The sequence below is a fragment of the Notothenia coriiceps genome, unplaced genomic scaffold (assembly GCF_000735185.1).
Source record: "Notothenia coriiceps isolate Sejong01 unplaced genomic scaffold, NC01 NC01_scaffold00033779, whole genome shotgun sequence".
Taxonomy (NCBI): Eukaryota; Metazoa; Chordata; class Actinopteri; order Perciformes; family Nototheniidae; genus Notothenia; species Notothenia coriiceps.
Window position 1 is genome coordinate 4,346 of NW_011366480.1, and position 21,866 is coordinate 26,211.

General features: G+C 39.3%; 2 protein-coding genes across 2 annotated transcripts in view; both read right to left on the bottom strand.

The window, feature by feature from the left end:
• Positions 1 to 4,338: 4,338 nt before the first annotated feature.
• Positions 4,339 to 8,071, bottom strand: tmem174 (transmembrane protein 174). Its single transcript, XM_010790132.1, has 2 exons — positions 7,486 to 8,071; positions 4,339 to 5,896 (listed from the first exon to the last, which is right to left on the bottom strand). The coding sequence occupies exons 1-2, from the start codon at positions 8,022 to 8,024 to the stop codon at positions 5,797 to 5,799; spliced, it is 639 nt and encodes a 212-aa protein (XP_010788434.1). The 5' UTR covers positions 8,025 to 8,071; the 3' UTR covers positions 4,339 to 5,796.
• Positions 8,072 to 18,710: 10,639 nt separating this feature from the next.
• Positions 18,711 to 21,866, bottom strand: part of fcho2 (FCH and mu domain containing endocytic adaptor 2) — a gene marked incomplete at its 5' end in the record, with an annotated part of 44,412 nt that continues 41,256 nt past the window's right edge. Inside the window, 2 exons of the mRNA XM_010790133.1 lie at positions 18,711 to 21,135; positions 21,216 to 21,413. Coding sequence (XP_010788435.1) covers positions 21,113 to 21,135; positions 21,216 to 21,413 — 221 coding nt within the window. The remainder of the gene's footprint in view (positions 21,136 to 21,215; positions 21,414 to 21,866) is intronic.

The window sequence follows — 21,866 nt, forward strand, 5'->3', positions numbered from 1 at the left end:
TCAACACACATCTGTATTACTGAAATTGTAAATATATATGTATGCTTGGACAACTGACATCATTAGGAACTTGATAAGAGTTAAAACATTATAGATATACTTTAGAGATTCATAGAAATAAATAAAAAGTCCATTAAAGAGGCAGCTTCGTATTTGAGACCAAAGAGAACACGTTTAAAAGTTGAGGAAGTACAAACTCCTTGAAAGTTTTCACTTTAGCTTTTGTTGGTTTTTATTGTTTTGCTTGTGCACTAAATGGCTTGCATAAGATTATTTTTTAAATCATTCGATGCACTTAACTTATTTTCTTCATGTTAAATCCTATATAATCCTGAAAGCTCATTGTGTGATACAAACACATTTTTTCAAACTCCGGAACTTTGCCTGCATTTGTCAATGAATCCACCATATAATATCCCACATTAAAAGCCTCATACTTGTTAAAGTAATATAGAATTCTCACGAGGGCCCCTTATCATGTACAAAATGAAATATGTAATCATCTCTAAAGTATTTTTCCACATGACATGTCCTCCTGCGGTGTGACAAAGCACTGACCCTTACAGAGGACACATGTAATTGCACTCAGAAAACAGTTAAATCCACTGCGGTTGCCCTCATAACACCATATAGTTATTTCCAATAACGCAGCGCATGGAGCTGACCCCGCTAAGATTTCCATGAATGAGCTGAACACCTGCTCCCTGAGGTGAGCTGGGAGGGAGTTTGGCCGTAAAGAAATGTGAGGGAGAAGTTATTAGAGGGGTGGGGGACAGAGGGGGATATGACTTTATCATGGATGCATATAATCCTTGGCTTACAGTCAATGCAAAGATGAAAAATGATCTAATTGTTGCTGATAGTTTTGCCACATAAGTCCTGGAAACAGGGGCATTCATAGCCTCTATCTGCAAAGTGTGTATGAGAATCAGAATTCCTTTATTAGTCCCGCAGTAATTAGTAATAAAATCAATATGAAGACAAAAAAGTGCACAACCATGGCTAAAAATGCGTAGCAGCATTTATTTTTTAAATATAAAAACAAAAAAAGTGACATAAGTAACATATTTAGGTGGCGAGACATTAGAAACGTTTTTAGATATTTAACGAAATGTATGTTTTACATAAAAGTGATTATCCCACTACAATTGCAAAAAAGTGTTTATATTGCACAATGCAGAAAGAGAGAGAGAAAGTGTGTGTGTGTGTGTGTGTGTGTGTGTGTGTACAGTATGTGTGTGTGTGTGTGTGTGTGTGTGTGTGTGTGTGTGTGTGTGTGTGTGTGTGTATGTGTGTGTGTGTGTGTGTGTGTGTGTGTGTAGTGTGTGTGTGTGTGTGTGTGTGTGTGTGTGTGTGTGTGTGTGTGTGTGTGTGTGTGTGTGTGTGTGTGTGTGTGTGTGTGTGTGTGTGTGTGTGTGTGTGTGTGTGTGTGTGTGTGTGTGTGTGTGTGTGTGTGTGTGTGTGTGTACAGTATGTGTGTGTGTGTGTGTGTGTGTGTGTGTGTGTGGGAGGGAGGGAGAGAGCAAAAGGGCAATCTATCAAGGTGATCGATAAATAGGGGCATTAGTATTAGTAATGGGGCTCTTCTCCAGTCCAGTGAATATGTCTCCGTCTTTACGGCAAAATATGAATTTTTCTTGGCACCTGCACATTTGCAGTGGGCGCGCACGGGCACGGGCACGGGCACGGGCACGAGCACAAGACTCTACCTGCATGCTAATAGGGGGATGAACTACACACACACACACACACACACACACACACACACACACACACACACACACACACACACACACACACACACACACACACACACACACACACACACAGTGAAATGGAAGCAGGCACAGAGCGAGCCCACCACTGTGGCACTAGGATCTTTTGATATACGTTCAGGAACTTATTTTGAAAACAGCCACTTTCAGCTGCTAAAAATAATCCCGAGGGACCGAGAGGAACATGTGAGCGATGCTGGCCAGATCTGCCCCCCCATCAAAATAATGTCCTGACAGAGGCTTGAGTTCTTTAATGTCACTTTACTGGAAAGTGTTCCTTTGATATTCAACACATGCATGTGAAATTGAAAGAGCTGGTCCACTGTACAAGAAAACTATTTTCCATTTTGACCTCTAAAAGAAAGTGTGGATTTGATGTGTTCAGGAATTTTTCATTTTGTTATTAATGAAAGTAAGCCACTTATGAATATTTTTTTTTTAATCCAAATATACAGAAATGAATAAATGCAGCTAATACAATATATATTTTTTTCTGACTTTTCTCCAATCTTTGTTTCTTTTTGAGAAAATGTTAGTGTCACCTCTTTAAGCTCTATCAGTTTAAAACATGTATGCACATTTTGCAGCATGCAGGGAGCCACTGTTCAAACTTTTTTTGTAATCTCACTTACATATTGCAAATAAAAGCAACTGACTTACATACATTACTGATAATTACATACATTCGCAATGAAGAAATAAGCAACCCCTTAAGAAAAAATCTTTTTTACACTAATGACATGGTCTACATGCACATTCTAGGTAAAAAAAAGATTACAATGATAGCAAATGTGTGAGCAGTATTTGTATATTTATTTATATATATTTCTTCTTGGAATATTGAACAAATAAAAACAGGGAATAATTGAGGTTTGAAGATTTCACTCAGTTTAAAAAGATGATCAGTCAGATTAACAGTGACATAATATGATTTAATGCTGGTTAAAGCCACATAAAATTAGTTTTAAAAGGTCACATGAATATGTATGTGTATGCTAATTGGAAAGCTGTTAAATTGCTCAAACTGAACTGACTAAACATTTCCTTTGTGCATTTTTCTACACCGCAGCTTTATTTTGTAGCTTTTTGTCAGTCAAAACAAAGCCCCTTGTTGAGCGCAGTGTTACAACAGAATATCCTCAGACAATGAGCTCAGGTTACTGTCCAACACCAACTTCAGCTGTTTGTGAGTTCCACAGCCTCAGTCTTATAGCACCGGCCATATGGTGCAACAATGCAAACACAAAGGCTCTGTCCACTCTGTCAGCACAGAGAAAGGTCACTGCTAATTACTCTAATCATGATTTCCAGGGATTATCTGAGCCTCTGGTATTTTTTTTATTTCAAAAGGAAAATACCATCTCAGATGTATTCCAAATCCGTCCACAAATGTTTAGCTGAGCACATGCGGTTCAGAGAGAGGGCCTCCAGCTCGGGCCCTCCTTCACAATCAAACCACTTTAGTGGTCCCACAAAGCACGCTCATCCTGGAAAACACGTGACAAAAAAACACACACTGTGAGTGAGGAGAGTTTGTTCAAGTCCAGCAGGGATGCATAACGGAAGGAAAACACCTGTTGCCTTCTGAGAGAGTTTCAAGGCTATAATAAACTTAGGATTTTATTTATTTATTATTTGATTAAACATAGTTTTAAAGATTAATCTAGGATGCCAAATATGTTTTTAAAAAGTACAACACTTTCAACAAAGAATTAGTCGTTTTTTCCTCCGGCTTGAAATAACACACATTATTGTACTTTTTGGGCGATTTTCTTTCCCACTTTTCCCCCTCTTTTTTGTTTCAGAGTTGTGATCGTTCAACATGCTCCGTAATACTTTCATAAATCGCCTCCATGCTGCAGGATGGTGAAATAATGGCCCTGTCGCCCACCCGCATTTTACTGTGCTGTAAAAATAATGAAAGTCATATTGCGCTGCGGTCTCAGATCTGCAGGAACACGGCACACGTGTTGAGGAGGCCCGGAGATGTTTTATAAATTGATGTGAATTTTTGGAAAGTTATTTGGACAGTGCATGCTTTTTTGGAGCGGAGCCCGGCAGTTAAAATGGGGGGGATTTGACCATATTTTGTCAAATATATTTGTTGTTATGGATTCAATATTTACCGAGCTGAGCACAGTTACATATCATCTTTGTCCAAATCAAGAGTTTAATAAATTAGTTAAAGCATTTTCTACTGATGATTTTCAATTTGTGGTAAAAATAATAATGACAGAAATACAGAAAACACAACACTTCTTTGTACAAATATATCACCAATGTCAAAAGATAATATTCACATCTATAAATTGAATCTATTTATAAAAGATATATCAAATATTTGATATTTAATCTATATATCATCAACTGTTTGGCACGTATCCATTACAATAACTTTTAACTACATACATTAACTTTAAATCAACTTTCAGAGAATCCCCAAAAGTTTCCTGATTCGATCACAATTAAATTATGTAATTATTGAATGCTGTAAAATAATTTAGCTGTTCATTCATAAACACATGAATGAGACGAGTTTTTAGTCAAAGTCAACTTTATTATCAATATCTCTAATCGTGTTACAAACAGGGAGACCGAAGTGCGTTTCGTTGTCCCAAAGATTACACATTAAAAAGAACTACAAAAAAGAAATAGATGTAAGTATACAAACATACACAAAATAAAGATAACACATAAAAAATAGGCTTTTTTATGCTTTATTTTTACACAAATTATGAATTGTGCAATTGATTTAATTGTAATAACCAACAGTTACTCAGTGGAAAAAAGTGTGTAAACACCGGGAGCAATGACGTCATTCATTAATCATTAACACGGACTGTTTTAAGCAAGGCGTGTTTATTTAAGACCTTTCAACAAAAAGTCCATTGAAAGTTCTGTAGCCTACATTATAGAAGCGAAAGAGGTTTTTACAATAAATTGTAAAAAATAAAGATATAGGCCTAATAAGCACAAGTCGAATAAAACTGGAAAATTCAAGTTATTTGCGACGGATACGAAATGTGCCATTTAGTGATGGGCAGGCACTTTCTAAGAATGGTTTCAGGTAGCCTAATGTTGTTTTTTCAAAACGAAATTTAATTTAATTGTTCTTATTATCATAATTAATAGGCTATGCATTATAGCATACTTGAATAGTCCCGGTAACACCACCTGACCTGAGCCGGTAAGTGAAGGTGTTCAGATTTCCTCAGTGTTTCTGCCCCCGTGTGGTGCAGTGAACCTTACAGTGTGTTTATCCTGCAAACACAAACGACAGTGAACGCTTCATTAAACTGTTACATGACCCTGCAGGGAGAAGGGGAAATGTGGACACTTTAGCTTCATTGAGTAGATTACTGTCCTTATCATCACCTATTAGGATTACTCTTATTAGTAGCCTATAAGTATAAGTAGTAGTAGTAGTAGTATTTGTAGTATTTGTAGTAGTGGTAAGAGAGCCTGCCATCAAGACATTTTTAGATTTTTTTAACTTTCGTGATGTTTTTAAATCCACAAACAAACATGACATTTTTTTCTCTTTTAATGTTAATTCTCTCCCAGTATAATAATGGTTAATCTTTTTACGTATCTGGTCAATTGTCCTGGTTTCAGGCAACAATTGCTTTCTTTATTTTCTCTGCCAATATGAAATGGTTGTACAGTGTTGTCAGCAGCTATTGAGAGACAACAAGCACTGGATACAAAATGTGATGTTTTTTGCCAAATATATATACGTTTCCAGAACCTTAGAGCCCTCACATGAAGCTGCTTGTCCATAAATCTCAATTTTAATGAGGTTTTCTTCCAGGGAGCCTCATTTTGTATGACTTCATACATAATTATGATGGTAACTGTACATGATAACAGCTGTGTGAGGGAAGTAAAACCTAAGTTACTCACTCACTTACTTGCACATGCTGTGGTAAATACATGGGAGGTTGGAGTTTTCCTTTAAAATGAACATGTCAAAAATAAAGATTTTTAGCTAAGAAAGACATTTCTAACAAGTTAGGAGAATTCAGGTTGTTTTAAAAAAGGAAGGGTAGATGTCTTCATATCGAGGTGGACGTGAACTCATAGCATCACCACGTCTTCTTTCCTCCTCTGTCTTCTCAATCCTACAAGAATAAAACAACATGGCAGAACAGATTAAAGAGAAGAACTGGCTAATATCCAAGTGTTTCCAGCCCCAATTAGTTATTCTTTAAGCGCACATTAGGAAGCAGATTGCCCCTTTAAAAGAAAACACAGAGCAATTCCTACCTTATGTATGTGGCATTAAGCAGTGGAAAGAGACAGAAACAGGTCAGAAGTTGTGACAGCTTAAGTGAGAGCTGGTGAGCAGAGCATGTGTTCATAAGATCAGGGCAGCAGTTTAAAGTTATCCTAGGTTAACTGTATTATTGCTGCTGTCTGCTTTTATTAAAGTGAATTACTTTCCTGGAAACCTGCTGGGAGTAATCGCCTAAAAACAATAAAAGAAAGTGAAAACTTGCAACTTTCCACTAATGAAAAGCAGCTTTGTGTTGAGCAGAAAGCCTGTCCAAGGATATTTGATTGGATTTCAAATAATTGGTTCGTGCAATTGGTGGAAGAAAGATTTTTTTTATGCCAATTCGCCATGTTATGATTCCCTCCGCACTTTGTTGAACAGGTGGGGAGATATGATTAATGATGCCCCAATTAGCTTTATATACACCGTCAAATACCTTTAATATGACGTTATAGCGTTGATTTTACTCAGTGAAAGCCATATTTTGAGGATGCCGCTAGTAAGACTGGATGCCAAGGGTGATTAAAAGAGAATTTGAGGAGCAATTTGGGTTTTAATCCTCCTCATTTTATTGACACAGGCCTTATTTGGTTTAATGAAAAGCCTAAGAAAGTGTTAAACACATTATATATGCAAAACATTTCTTTCCTTCTTATATTACTTTTTGACACATTTTGAAGTATAAAGATTTATACAAATATCCGTGTGTTGACTTCTAGAGAGATTCATTGCGCTATAATTGACAGAGGTTTGACAGCCAAAAACACTTTGGGCCAAGTGGAAAGTGATCTTGTGGTTAATAAGAAATGAACTCAGGCACACTCTGTTTTAATGAGCACTGTGAGAAGCTGTGAGTTATAGGCACAAATCTGACTGAAGATTGAAGATTAACTCTCTACCTCTGCCAGTTTTAGCTGCTTCAGTGCTGTTGCATGCTGAGAGAACTTCATCAACAGTTTTAAGGGGACATTTCATGAAAAAACACATTTTCTTCAGTGTCAATGCACACACATTTGGGTATTTCAAGTGATTAACAACTCACATTTTGTGAAGTAAGACTACCCAGTTAGTATTTTAGGGGCTGCCAATAACATTTTGCTTCCTTTTCCTAGGAAACATGCAGGTGTATAATATACCGCTACTTAATGCGAGCTTCTCCACAAACAGCTTGAAAACTACCTTTGCGAACATGCGTCATCTAACAATGTGGCTTTTAAAAAATTTCGACTGAGGGTGAATAAAGGAAAGACTGACAGTATTAGAAAAATAATGTGTTTTTGAAAATTATTGCATTGGGAAAAATGTTATATTAGTAACCAAAATAGAAGTATGAAACTGAAAGTCACATTTAAGTACCCAAACTGGAAGTACAGATTGTTTAAGTTTTGTGCTTCCTCAAATGTCTGAACAATGTATTTAAGCAGTGTTTTATACCTGCTTCTCATGCGCTCTGTTTCTTCTTCTTCTTCTGCTGTGAATGCTGCATTATCCACACAGAACCCGGCGCCACTCACACACCGGCCAGACTGGAACCCAGCGGCCTGGTGTACTTCCCGGTTTATAAAGTCATACGGAGGTGGAAGATGAAACATTGCTGTGGCATTGTGTAACATGATTGGTGGATTTATACCACTTAAAATGATCGAAGGTCCTATTGATGTTTGATCCATGGCAGGCGCTCCTTCACCCAGCTGTCGGCAGGGCCCGCAGGAGACCACCCCAAACCTGTAGAAGCTGATTAGCATGACGGTGCCTCCGATGGAGATCAGGATGGGTCCTAGAAATGTGTTCCACCCAAAGTTGGAGTTTTCTGGGTAGTGATACCAGCCCATGGTGGTTAAAGTGGCACCCGCAAGGCCGAGGGAAACTCCAGAGAACAGCAGGAAGACTCCAGACTTCTTGTTGTACTGCAAACTGTCTGAATGTGCAGGATGTCTGGCCTGGTTGGTCTCCATGATAGGCCTTTGCAGCATCAAGTGAGTCCAGAAAACCTTCAATCGTGAGTCTCCTGGGTGTGTGACACTCAGACTGATTTTCTCACAGTGAAGTCAAACGTATGCACACTGAGTAACTAAAGTAATAAATTAACCTGCACTTTAATTCTGTTTTGCAACGGTGCAACATTATGAGTCACAATCTACAAATAGCAGCTTTTCCTTTTCAGTAAATGAACTCATTTAGACAAAGAGTATACAGAATAATGCATATATAGTAATTTATGCACAGAGTAATGTTGGGATGGTGAATTAGAAATGCTTGTGGCAGATAATATGTTTCGGTATATGTATTTTAGTGTATTAAACATCCTCCTACACAATAAAACATAAGCCTGCAGTGAAATGATAGTAGCTACTATATTTACAGAAGACCCTATAAGGTTTGTATTTTAGTCAGGTATGAGACATGTCCCCAGCCCCCAGGGAGCATACCGTGAGGCATTAAGACCACGAGATGAGATTTGGTGTGTTTAAGGTCCATCTGAGAGGCAGGAAAATAAGAAGAAAGGGGGATTCCTGCACGCATAGAATGTGATCCAAAAATCCACCTTGTCACATGTCATTTCACACAGACACGTCTCCCATCTGCGCTGCAATGCATAACTTATCAGCTACAGCTCGTGCTGCAATAGTTGAACAATCAGTCTAGCATGTTAAGTGGAGGGGCTTAAAAACACATCACGCTATACGTGTTACAGTCAGAGGCTAAATGGGCTGCACACAAAGTGAAACCCACACAGAACACGCAGGCGGCCCACTGAGAGAGCCTCAGCACTTTACAGGGGTGTCACTAAAGCTGCCTGTTCTCTCAGTCTACAAGTCTATTGTTTCAGTTCTCCTGAAACTGTTGTCTGACTGCTTTTGAAGATTGGTTTGAAATATTACCCATTTTAAACCAATGTTTAGAAGGTTTTCGGACCACAGGGTATATTTGATTTAGTTTTTAGCGCTAGGATTAGGTTTTTTAGTTTTCCTTAGCTTGTAAATGTTTCTAATAATGCATGAACTCTCTCCAACTCTAGAAGTGTTAGTTATATATATATATATATATTATAGATATTTTCTGTTTAGTGTCTAGGCCCCTATTATAAAGCTTTGGCAAGCTAATCGGGGTGACCCATTTCACATATCTCCATTATATCTTATGGTTGCATTTGTATTTGTATAAACTTAATTTGATTTCTATAAAGCTTACTTATGTATCATACTATAGTCTCCCTTACTCAGTGTTTCCTCTCTAGGCTGCAGCAGAGCAGTCTAAAAAAACAGCTAGACATGTGTGTGTGCACTAAAAAAACACCTATGTTCCTGAATTTTTAATCCCGAATGCAAACACGGTGACATGCAAACATTTTTTCAGTTGAATTTCCTAGCAGTCTGCTCTTCTCCCAGTGGACAGCTTGCATTCGCCTGCATGAAAGCACGTCCGCTCTGTGTTGCGTGTCACAAACCTGCCGGTCGGAAGGCAGGATCACAAGCAAAACAAAAGGAAACAACAGACTATCAAACACACAATGCCAGAGGCAGACAAACCTAACCTGTGTGTGTCAGTGTCCCTGAATGTGTGCGTCTTTCTGTCTTTATGTTTACTATAGCCTCAGTTCATTTCACTTGGCACTAATGAACAAAGGGACAGATAACTATACAAAGAATCCATATGAGGGCAGTGTTTAAAGAACCCCCCAGAATTGAAGCTGCACAGATTCTTTCAATTAGCCAACTCCAAATATTTATGGTCTGAACATTTCCTCTCTGGAAGGAAGGAGAGATCAGTGTGTGTGTGTGTGTGTGTGTGTGTGTGTGTGTGTGTGTGTGTGTGTGTGTGTGTGTGTGTGTGTGCGCGCTATTACCTCACACTAGGGTGTATTGATCCCCTGGGCCTATGCTTCATTACACTTGATCTATGTGCCACCATTCTACGAAAGAAAACTCGCTCTTATGTCAGAAATAATCCAAGAGCAGCCACATGTCAAATACCTTAAGTTCAGCATTAATGCCACTTTAAAGATCTTTGTGCATGTAAATGGTCTGCAAAGGCAAGTTTCCTACACATTCACCTCCTGCCTGAAACCTCTTCATTAGACTCCTTTGTTTACATTACATTACAACCTAATGAGATCACTATGTAACATGTAACACTCGCGCTCCTATTGGCTAACGCTCCAACACATTGTGCGTGATAGGCTAAGGCAGGGCCGTCCCTCCCAACAGGCCGATCACGAAGACTGCGTGGGGCCTCATCTTGCGGAGGGGACCTCATCTTACGGAGGGGGCCTCCACTAGCACCCCCTCCCATCATATAACTTTGCGTGGGGCCTCAAGTTGGCCCTGGGCTAAGGGGTGGGAAATCTGTAATCGGTTGACCAATCATAACAGAACCATGTAACCAATCACAACCGAGCCGGCCAGCTAACCAATCAGAGCAGACTGGGCTCTGGTTTCAGACAGAGGGTGAAAAGAGGTGCTGCAGCACAGGCAGTAAGAGAAAAATAAAGAGCTTTTTGAACATTAAATTAGAGGCACAGAATACTGATATGAACCTGGACATTTCTTTTTGAATATGTCCTCTTTAACAAATATACCGATAACATATTTTGAGAATCCTAAATAGTTACACATCACTCACATTTCCATCATGCACTAATGCATCAGAAGTGCACATTGGGCCCCAAATGTACCTCTTTTTACCTTGAGCCTGAAGCTTTTAAGTGTACAAAAAAAGTGACCTTTTCGACCTTATTTCCTCTTGTCCTTATGTGCAAACACTGTCCTTGTCTCTTCTCCCATGTTTAAAGGATTTCCTCATCTATTTATCCAACCGGTTTAGGCAGCAACTATCTAAATACAGAAATATAGTTCCTCGGATTTCCATACTTCAAATATACTATTGTTATATGTTTATAATAACCATTCCTCTCAGGCTCTTCCTGAGGTTCCTCCTTTTTTGCTCCATTAAGGATATTTTGAGTTTTTTCTTATTCAAAGCAGGGGTCTAAGTATGGATTAAGTATACATACAGTACAAAGCAACACAATTCCAGTGGCACATGCTGTTGGGCCAACAAAATAGGGCCAATGGATCACTGCAGGAATTAAGATGTGACCATTTCTCAGCGATCCCCTCCCTCAACACACGCTCACACACACGCGCTTACGATGACAAATAGCCTGTGACGTGCCTCTGTGAACATGGCACGGAAGGGTCCACTCCGGGACTGAGTGTCTCCTCGCTGCAACTGACTTTCACTTCCTCTGAATCATTTCACCTTTCTAGCAGAGGTCAGAAAAAAAAATCCAGTGGAATCAAAAGGTAGTATTCCTGTATCTGTCCGTCTCAGGATTCACCGTCTGACACTTTAAAGAGGTCCAATAACCCTAACCCTCATATTTCCTCCCAGCAAAGGTCCACACTTCATAATGTCTAAATTGCATAAAGTGGCCCACCCATATGTCAATGAAATAAAATCAACACCATGTACTTTAACATACAACAAAGTGTGGCATTTGTATGGAAACCAACCTAAATAAAATTAGCCTTATAGCTAGCATTATGAGGCCTACATTGCAAATAAAATAAAACAAGACCAAAACAGTTTGGTGCAGCCAGTTATCTCTTCACAACAATGTCTTACATTTTAAGTCAGATAGAACAGGCACAATTTGAAACACCATTTCAAGTCAAATAAAATATGACTGAATCTCATATTCAAGACCTTTTTGAACATTACAGCATGGAGACATGTCACAGTACAGGCATACAACACAAACATGAACCTGGAAACTAGAAATGCATTTCCTGCAGAAAATGCGTGTGAATGCTGTAAACTGTGTACATTTGTTGCTGAATTTAGCAGAAAATGCAGAAAAAGCTTTATATTGTATTAGTTGAAGGGTCTCTGTAGATACTTTTAGCTACAAAAACCAAGTAAGTTCAACTTTAAGTAAATGTTAAACTGGAAGAGTAGGAAAAATAGTAAAGAAGCTTAATATTTAAAAGAAAAGGTTTGAAAAAGGTATAAACAACAGCTTCAATGTCCTGAAATAGCTGAATAATTTAATAGCTGAATGGTTTCTGTAGCTGAAAGTAGGCTGAAGGAGTTAGATATCAGATGTACGTAGTAGTGAATGAATGTGTATTAAGAAGAGAAAAGAAAGTAAAAACGCTTTGAAGAGCAGCAGAATATTTTAACTGCAAACTTTTGGACTAAAACCATACGCCACCAATAATGTATAAAATATGTGGAACATGTTGAAGTCAGTATGAAGTCTTCATCAGACAGAAAAGAATAGGCTGAGACAGTATGTTAAACTCCAGTCTGTGGGTGTTTCTCAATGTCGAGGACGCTTGCTTGGTAGCACATGTCTTCCGAGTCAGTTGCTTCAGAAGCGAGGCAAGAATCCTTCCTAGCCTCGGAAAACGAAGAATTGTGGAACAGGCTAACAGGTGTGCAGGTGTGCGTCATATGGCCCCGCCTTAAATGGAGCGCGATTTCCGCCAAAGATTTGGAAATTGGTCCGTGCGCAAAGCATTTTGGGGATTTTAAGACCGCGGAGTCTACACATGTGCAGCCTCAAAATTTCCCGCTACGAAGTACGCCAGCCTCGGTAGAATTCCAAGTATGCTTGACATTGGAACAGCCCTTCGGTGGCACTCGATGACGTAGTATGCTTGAAATAGTGGCTCTGGAGCAGTCTTCCTCAACATTGAGAAACGCGCTCTGTGTTTGTGTTTGAGGTGACGACGTCATCAAACACCTGTGTGTGAGCCCAGAGATCAAAGGTTACCATGGTGACGACGTTATCAAACTCCTGTGTGCAGAGATCAAAGGTTACCATGGAGATGTGCAGTGATCAGTGAAAGGAGAGCCTTTCCATTGATGTGAATGAGAAATAAACCTCTTATATTCCTAATTATAGTTAAAACAACGATAGCTGCCATCGGTAACATTTCAACCCGTGATGCATGTCAAGGACCCTGAACGTCGAAGTGTGCTTTTTGTGTACTTTCGGGTCAATAATGTGGCATTTTTGGAAGATTTATTAAAGGTGTGCAGCTGGTGCTCTGAGGAAAGATCAGGCTGAATTTACAATGGGCCTTGATGGAGACTTGTTGAAAGTTTTTGTCTCTTCATGCCCTCAAGAGGCATTCTGTTAAAAAAAAAATCTTAATTTTTTTTAATTCTTCAATGTAGGAGAGGTTTTCCTACGTTGTTCATGAAAAATTATGTCCAAGGACGGAGTTTAGGGTTTGGGAATTATGGCAGGTTTAAAAAAAAAAGAATGAAGGCGAATTTCAAGCTCTGCTGCACTCTAACTGTGACATCACGCACTCTAAGCCTTAACGAGCTGCGCAATACACCCTAATGTTAAAATCTGAAGAAGGCCTCTTTACCAAGCTCCAAACTAAGTTAAATATCTCAAAAAGTGTAAAAGATATCAAAGATCTGAAGAATACGTTCTATAGCTGGGTCTGTCATTAGCCCGCACGGGTCTGTCATTAGCCCGCATGGTTTTTCATACCACTGCTACGCTGACGACACCCAACTAATTCTGTCCTTTCCCCGCTCAGAGACCCAGGTCGTCGCACGCATCTCTGCTTGCCTAGCAGACATCTCTCGGTGGATGTCTGCTCATCACCTCAAGCTCAACCTTGACAAGACTGAACTGCTTTTCCTTCCGGGAAAAGATTGTCCCACTCTTGACCTAACAATCAACATCGGTCCCTCTGTTGTTTCCCCGACTCAGACTGCAAGGAATCTGGGTGTGACCCTAGATAACAAACTGTCCTTCACTGCAAACATTGCTGCTACAACCCGCTGCTGCAGATACACGCTTTACAACATCAGGAGGATACGTCCCCAGCTGACCCAGACATCAGCGCAGGTTCTGGTCCAGGCTCTCGTCATCTCACGCCTAGATTACTGCAACTCCCTCCTGGCTGGTCTGCCTGCATGTGCCATCCGACCTCTGCAGCTCATCCAGAATACAGCGGCTCGTCTGGTCTTCAACCTTCCAAAATTCTCCCACACCACGCCGCTCCTCCGCTCCCTTCACTGGCTTCCAGTAACTGCTAGAATCCACTTCAAGACACTGGTACTTGCGTACCATGCTGCGAATGGATCTGGCCCTTCCTACATCCAGGACATGGTTAAACCGTACACCCCAGCACGTGCACTCCGCTTTGCATCAGCCAAACAGCTCGCTGCACCCGCACTGCGAGGGGGACCCAAGTTCCCATCAGTAAAAACACGTGGGTTTGCTATCCTGGCTCCAAAATGGTGGAATGAGCTCCCCATTGACATCAGGACAGCAGAAAGCTTACACATCTTCTTCAGACTGAAAACTCATCTCTTTCGACTCCACTTCGAGCGATTGAATTACTAACAAAGCACTTATATACTAATAAAGGGCTGGCTTTCTAAAGCCAGTTGAGTAGCACTTGAAATGTTTGGCTCTATGAAACCTGATGTACTTATAGGATTCTGTTTTCTTCAAGGTTGTATCTTCCTGGTCGAATGCACTTATTGTAAGTCGCTTTGGATAAAACCGTCAGCTAAATGCAAAGTAATGTAATGTAATTTAATGTAATGTAATGTAATGTAATGTAATGTAATAGCTGAAGGTCTTGTGACCGTATTAAAGTTGGAATGAAGTCTCAAAAGTCTGAAAGTATGTGGAAGNACTTATTGTAAGTCGCTTTGGATAAAAGCGTCAGCTAAATGCAATGTAATGTAATGTAATGTAATAGCTGAAGGTCTTGTGACCGTATTAAAGTTGGAATGAAGTCTCAAAAGTCNGCACTTGAAATGTTTGGCTCTATGAAACCTGATGTACTTATAGGATTCTGTTTTCTTCAAGGTTGTATCTTCCTGGTCGAATGCACTTATTGTAAGTCGCTTTGGATAAAACCGTCAGCTAAATGCAAAGTAATGTAATGTAATTTAATGTAATGTAATGTAATGTAATGTAATGTAATGTAATAGCTGAAGGTCTTGTGACCGTATTAAAGTTGGAATGAAGTCTCAAAAGTCTGAAAGTATGTGGAAGTAGTAGCATTTGGCGCACGGTGTAGGTAAAAGAGGATTTGAAGGTTCCTCCCATTGAGTTACATGTTAAAAAAAGAGTTTAAAAAGCTGAATATTTCAAAAAGTATAATATATTTTGAAAAAGTTGAACGTTTCCCATCATGTGCAGAAAAGGCTGAATATTTTTTTTATTTGCATGGTTTCTGTAGCTGAAAGTATGCTGAAGTTTTTCGAAGGCAAAAAACGTACAAAAGAACTGAAATAAGATGAAGTTGAAGAATAAAGATTTTAAGAACTATAGTGGAATGTTGTAAACAGCATTCACACTAATTAGCATTACATTTCCTTTTTAATTAACAAGGCACACACACTTGAACAATTCCCTAGGAAACTGATTTCCAAGAAACCTATTCTGCAAACTTCTACACTTCCATTATCAAAAGTAATTTATAAAACAGAAAACCGTCTACAAATGATCAATAACAATTTTTAACCAATGGAGTACTTCCAGAAGGTCAGGGCAAAAGCCCATTTGAACATGGGGGATAGTACCCATGATGAACACTCTCAGTACATACACATATATATACATATATATACCCATATATATATATATATATACACACACACACCTTGGTGGCGCAAATGTCTCCCCAATTCTAACAAAAGAAGCCATTTCTCTGGTGAGCAAGGACCTCAATGACAAATCTATGCTGTAGGAGAAAAATTATACTTTCTTTTTGACTATTCCTTATTCAATGATATGCATAGAAATACTTCACTTCAGTTTTGGACCTGAACAACTCTTTGACTGAGCAACTTCACGCATGGTTCTGGCTTAGAGGCCCCCTGAGAGGTTTATTCAGTAATGCCCCCATGGAGAAAACACACATGGGTATTTGTGATGACATGTTACACAACAAATTTCATTTTTGTCATTTCTTGCTAAGCAGCTGCTGTTAAGAGATTTCAATCTTCTGACTTCTGGCAACAATACCCAACATCTATTAAAACACTCACATGTGTTTTGAATATGATGGACTGGCTGATAAATTGGTGATACCCCGGTGTCAGCCAGATTAAATACGTTTGTCCAAGTCCTTTTGAAGTAATACATTATTTGTCAGCTTGATTAACAGTGAATTGTGTTCATGGTTTTATTGCCAAAATAAAAGAGTTGAAGGGAAATTTGACAGATTCCTTTGAAAGGGAGTCTGACGTGATCCGGGTTTGAGTTATTCTAAAGAGGTCGTCTGCGTTTTGGAGTTAAGCAGGAGTAGCAAAGAAAAAGCAGCGTCCATATTAGTGCTATAAACCTACACCATGCATGTTTGTTCAGATGGCTTTCCTAGTGGAGAAGAGGGAGATCAAATAGGCACATCAATTCTCAATTGTCCATAAATGTTACTGATGTGGGGCTCGCTCGCTGGATCCTAGAATAACTCAAGTCTATGGTTCCAGAGGGCCTTTGGACCAACATAACTGTGATGCCGAACAACAAAGACTAAATGCTCCCTCTGCTCCACTGTTTCACAGAGATGATTCAGACCCTCTTAATGGACACCAGACAGATCCACCATCCCAGAGCACAGATTTACACTCTAGTTTGACATTTGGGAGAAGATCAATCCCCTGATCTAAGTCATTAAACCTTTTCTTCATCAAAGAAAATATATAATGTAAAGTCTGACTTATATGAATAATAATCATATATTTTGGCTAATCTAGATTTAGTAAACTGTTTTAACCAGATGACTGAAGAAGGACATTTGAGACTACACTCAGAAGACAAAGACTAAAAAAATAAATAACAACTGACAAATTAAGAAATACAAATGTGGATGAAAATTACACTAATGACTTAAAGGTTCACTAACATTGGATTAAAAAGCTTTGAGTTGTAGACTAAACTCCTACAACTATGAGGGATACAAATGAATAAAATGTTACTCAAACTTATAAGCATTTCTGCCTTAAGAGCAACACTAATACGAAAAAATAACTTAGATCTGAGCCTGGCTATCTGTTCCAACGTATGCAGTCTTTAAGCTAAGCTAACGTACTCTAGCCTCATTTAGCATACAAGAGAGTGGAATCAATCTTCTCATCTAGTTCTTGGCAATCAGGTAAATCATGTCAAATAAGCTTTCTCCATCACGTTTCCCTCTAGAAGGCTTCTACTTGTGTGATCAACGCACTCAAAGATCCGCTCAACTTGTTTAAAATGCCTGACCACACACCAGAGTCTACATATGGACCAACAGATTCTGAATATGACTTCAGCAGCTCAGATATCTCACTTTGGCCTGTAAGAGAATAACATCATACAGGAGGAAGCCTAAGATCTCCTTCTCCTTGTCTGAGTGAGGCGGACAGGGAAAAGTGGAGTCAACACTGATGGCTCACACATGTGGCTGTGAAAAGGCAGCTCAGGCGGTGAATTCAAACAGCGAGGAGGAGGTCTTCTGGCCGAGGGACACAAGGCATGACTGAGTGTGTAAATATGGACAAGGTGTTGATGTAGTGCTGAGCGTGGACGCACAGTCATGCATACATCCTCCTAAGCAAAGCTCTGCATGAGGTTCCTACATCAGAAACATGTGTGGTGGTGTCTAGCTTTGTTTTCATGCCCTGTCTTCCTGCATGGATTGTGTTTACTTAAAAGAAAAAAAGGATAATAGTTGCTATTGAAAATCCAGACTTTTGAGCCTACAACAATTCATCAGCATATTTTGCAGGGATGTAGATGGATATTTGCTACATGTGCTTAGGTTTGGCGTTTTGGCATTCAACAAAAGTGAAAAGAGAGGTTGGAGCAAAGCACAACACACAAGGGGACCAGAATGTAAAAATGTTACTTGAATGAACTGAAAACACATTGCTCAAAAGGTTGAAGATCCAAGAAAAAACCTAAACACCCAGACTGGACTGCACCTTGGTAGCAACACACCAATGACAAGGTAGCAGGCCCTTAAATATATTTTATTTTACTCTAAACAGGAAGATCATTTACAAAAAGAACATCATAACGTTATGCCAAAGACTTGAAACTAGCGATCTGGGCAACAAACTCATGTTTACAATGTCCACTGAGGTAATATACCAAGTTAGAGTAAGGGGCTTTCCTCATAGACCTCTAAACAATCAACCAGACTTCTTTCTGCAACCACCATAGTCGACCCTGCTCCATATTAGCAATTTCAATTTCAAATAACTTTTCAAGCAGCTAAGCTTGCAGCATGGTCATAGCCCCCGCCCCCCGTTTCCTGCACCTTATACACCTTAACTTTCAGAACAAGTGTCAAATTAAGGCAGAAAATAAGATCTTGAGTATCTTTCAATGGGATCACATCAGGCGGGATGCTAAACCGGACCAGGTGCATCAAGTGGATGGACCAACAGTATCTAAACCCTGTTCTTCAAATTCAAATCAATCTCAACCACACAGCTCTGTTTGTTACTGCATGTTGAACTTTACACTGTTGTAGTCAACAAAGACAACATCAGTGCAGACACACACACAAACACACCCACAGACTCACATGGTGAAGAAGAGTACGAGTACATTTTGAGATATGATTGAAGCTCTTTCTAGATCTCTATGGCGAGGCTAAAAGAAACACACAGAACACCCTTAGTCATTTTAATATATTTGTATATATTCATATATTACACATTTAATACAGACACAATGAGCAATCATAAAGTTGAGACAGAAAGTGGCTGAGATATTGGTAAAAATGTACAATTTAAGAGAATCATTTACACAATAATGCTCTCTTTAAACTCTGTCCAATACAACATATAAAGAAAGAAAGGATGTGAAAGTGAGGGAAAAGGAGCCTCTTTACTTTGTTTTGTACTTTTCGTTAGGAGAGCAAGAACCAGCTTGCTAATACTGAACATGAAATGTGTTTACTTGTTCTTTTTATGCATTTGGCTGTTCTGATCCAAACCACAGGTATGCTTTACAAAGGGAAACACAGCGCTACACGCTGATGTCTCACTGTACACATATCTGGAGCTACGATTGTGTGTGAACTCATTCGTTTCAAACACCTGGTTAAAGTTCAGAGTGATACAACATTTCAGCATAACCAACTTAAATGGATCTTTCCATCCGCCACTTAAGGATTATTGTTTGCCTCTAGAATATTAATAAAGGCTTGAATCGTGTTCCAGAATTGTACAAAGCTGGTAATGATATGAAGAGTGAAATCAAATAAATGATCATTTGACAAAGGATGAATGAAGTATGGATATGAGCTTAAATGACCTGCCATATTGAGCCTGTTCTATGGCTGACGGTTAAAAACAAGCCTGATGTGAAAAGTTAGTTTCTAAAATCCTATCTAAGAGGTCAGTTGGCCAAACGAGGCACAGTGTTAGAAACCCCTGCCCTAAAAAGGGTCATCAATTTTGAATCACAGCTTCCACGTAACTGACTACACCTACCAGCATTTTAACCAATGAAAGGATCAGTACATGGTTTGGACAATGAAACACATAAAAGTACTCCATCAAGAAGTACAGCAGCCTCTACAGCAACCTTCATTAGTAAAAGACAGAAAAATGAAGCACCGAGAGTCAAACGTGGTCATGTTCATCCATCCATCCATTTTCTATACCCGGTTGTGCTGTGTATAGTTAAAAGAGGCTTCTCCCAGCATGCACTGGGTGAAAGGCAGGCCAGTAATGTATCACAGGTCAATGGCAATACTGTGTCACAATATCTAACCACAGTCAACAACACAGGATCACTCAGCGTCAAAACGTTGTGATAAGGCATTTCCATCATTAATTTGGCCTTATTGTGCTTCTACTCACTTACATTGTGAGAGAGGGGTACAAGTCAACAGACGAGTGTTGAATAGAAAACATACAAGCTATAAAACAGTTTGATGATTACATTCAATCAAATAAGGCCAATATGACTCATTCATTGCTGGAAGGCAGTTGTAAAAAGAGGAGATTTTCCCTTCAACATCCAAATAGTAGAAGTAAAAAAAAAGACTGGCACATTGTTGGTGCTATTCTCATTGACTGTGTTGTAGTATACAAACAAGATGAGAGAAAAGTTTGATTCCGGCACATTTCTCCATTAATAGGAAACCAAAGTTTGATAAAAAAAACACCAGTTTAAAAAAAGGCTGCAAGTTATTTAGGGTAATCTCTCTTGATTCGTTTTTTAAAGCAACTGACATTTGACACAATGTTTACAGTCAAAAAGTATAAAAATGAAGGGCTTAAGAATTGTAAAAATATAAGCCATGACTGAAAGGGGAAACATATAGAATTTAAAAAAGATCCCACTGATCAGACCCCACTAGGGGCGATTCAAAGCTACCCACATGTGGGCCAATCATTGACGCACGTTTTTTTGCCTTTTGATCCACAGAATAAGAGGAGGCACTGAGGTCAGATTTTTTGCATTTGTTAAAAAGCACTTGTTATTTTCAGAAATCAAGCTTGTGCCATAGTGTAAGTGTGTGTCGAAGACAGATTATACCTTCATTGCTTCATTGCACGTGATGAGAAAAAGACAAATCATGGAAAGAGAAAGGTTCAGTAAACAGAACTGATTTGAGCGTTGAGTCAGAGCTGGTCGAGCAGAATAATCAGAGTTAATATTTACAGTTCACAGAAAAGAGAAAAGAGCAGATTATTTTCTTCCACGCAGACATGGTTTTGTTTTATATTCCCTATGGACTCTTGAGAAATGACTATAAGAGGAAGAAGAGCATGTTAAAGATTGTTAGTGCACTTTTTTTTTCTGATTTCAAATACAATATAGATGTATATCTAATTCATAAATTGTTTCTGACTATACACAAGTGAGTTGATCAGAAAGCATTATTAGAATTCATATCTACACATTTCCTGAAAGCTCGTCTTCTTTTATTCTTTTAAACAGTGTTCAATACTCAGTGCTTTTTTATTGTAGTGAGATTCTCGCCTCCCGGGCAAAAGCTCAGATGGATCCAGAGGTTCAGGAAGCCGTTTGTGTCTGAAGATTTGATTTCATGAGTGTTGGGTCACCTCAGCAATCGGCCATATAACGTCCTGCAGAACAGAACAAAGGTTTGAGTTGCTGGAGCATTACATGAATATCAGGTAGGTAAGGATGATCCAGCACCACATACCTGTAGCAAACCTCTTCTTGTTGAGAGACAGTCTGTACCCCGCCCCCACCAGCTCCATGTCCGCCCCTGACAGGGTGCTCCCCTCACTCATAAACTGCACTGCCAGGGTGGAGAAGCTCGAGGGTCCGTCTGACAGTTCAAACTTGGCCCTCAGGGACCCGGCACCTGGGGGCAGACAAAAATACATTCCCTCACTTACTGTACACCCTCACTTACTGTACACCCTCACTTACTGTACACTCTCACTTACTGTACACCCTCACTTACTGTACACTCTCACTTACTGTACACTCTCACTTACTGTACACCCTCACTTACTGTACACCCTCACTTACTGTACACTCTCACTTACTGTACACCCTCACTTACTGTACACTCTCACTTACTGTACACCCTCACTTACTGTACACTTACTGTACACCCTCACTTACTGTACACTTACTGTACACTTACTGTACACTCTCACTTACTGTACACTTACTGTACACTTACTGTACACTTACTGTACACTCTCACTTACTGTACACCCTCACTTACTGTACACTTACTGTACACCCTCACTTACTGTACACTCTCACTTACTGTACACTCTCACTTACTGTACACCCTCACTTACTGTACACTTACTGTACACTCTCACTTACTGTACAC

Coding starts and splice junctions, on each gene's coding strand:
- tmem174 (XM_010790132.1), bottom strand. CDS start 8,024: ATGCTGCAAAGGCCTATCATGGAGACCAACCAGGCCAGACATCCTGCA. Junction 5,897..7,485: donor ACAGAGCGCATGAGAAGCAG/GTATAAAACACT, acceptor TTATTCTTGTAG/GATTGAGAAGACAGAGGAGG.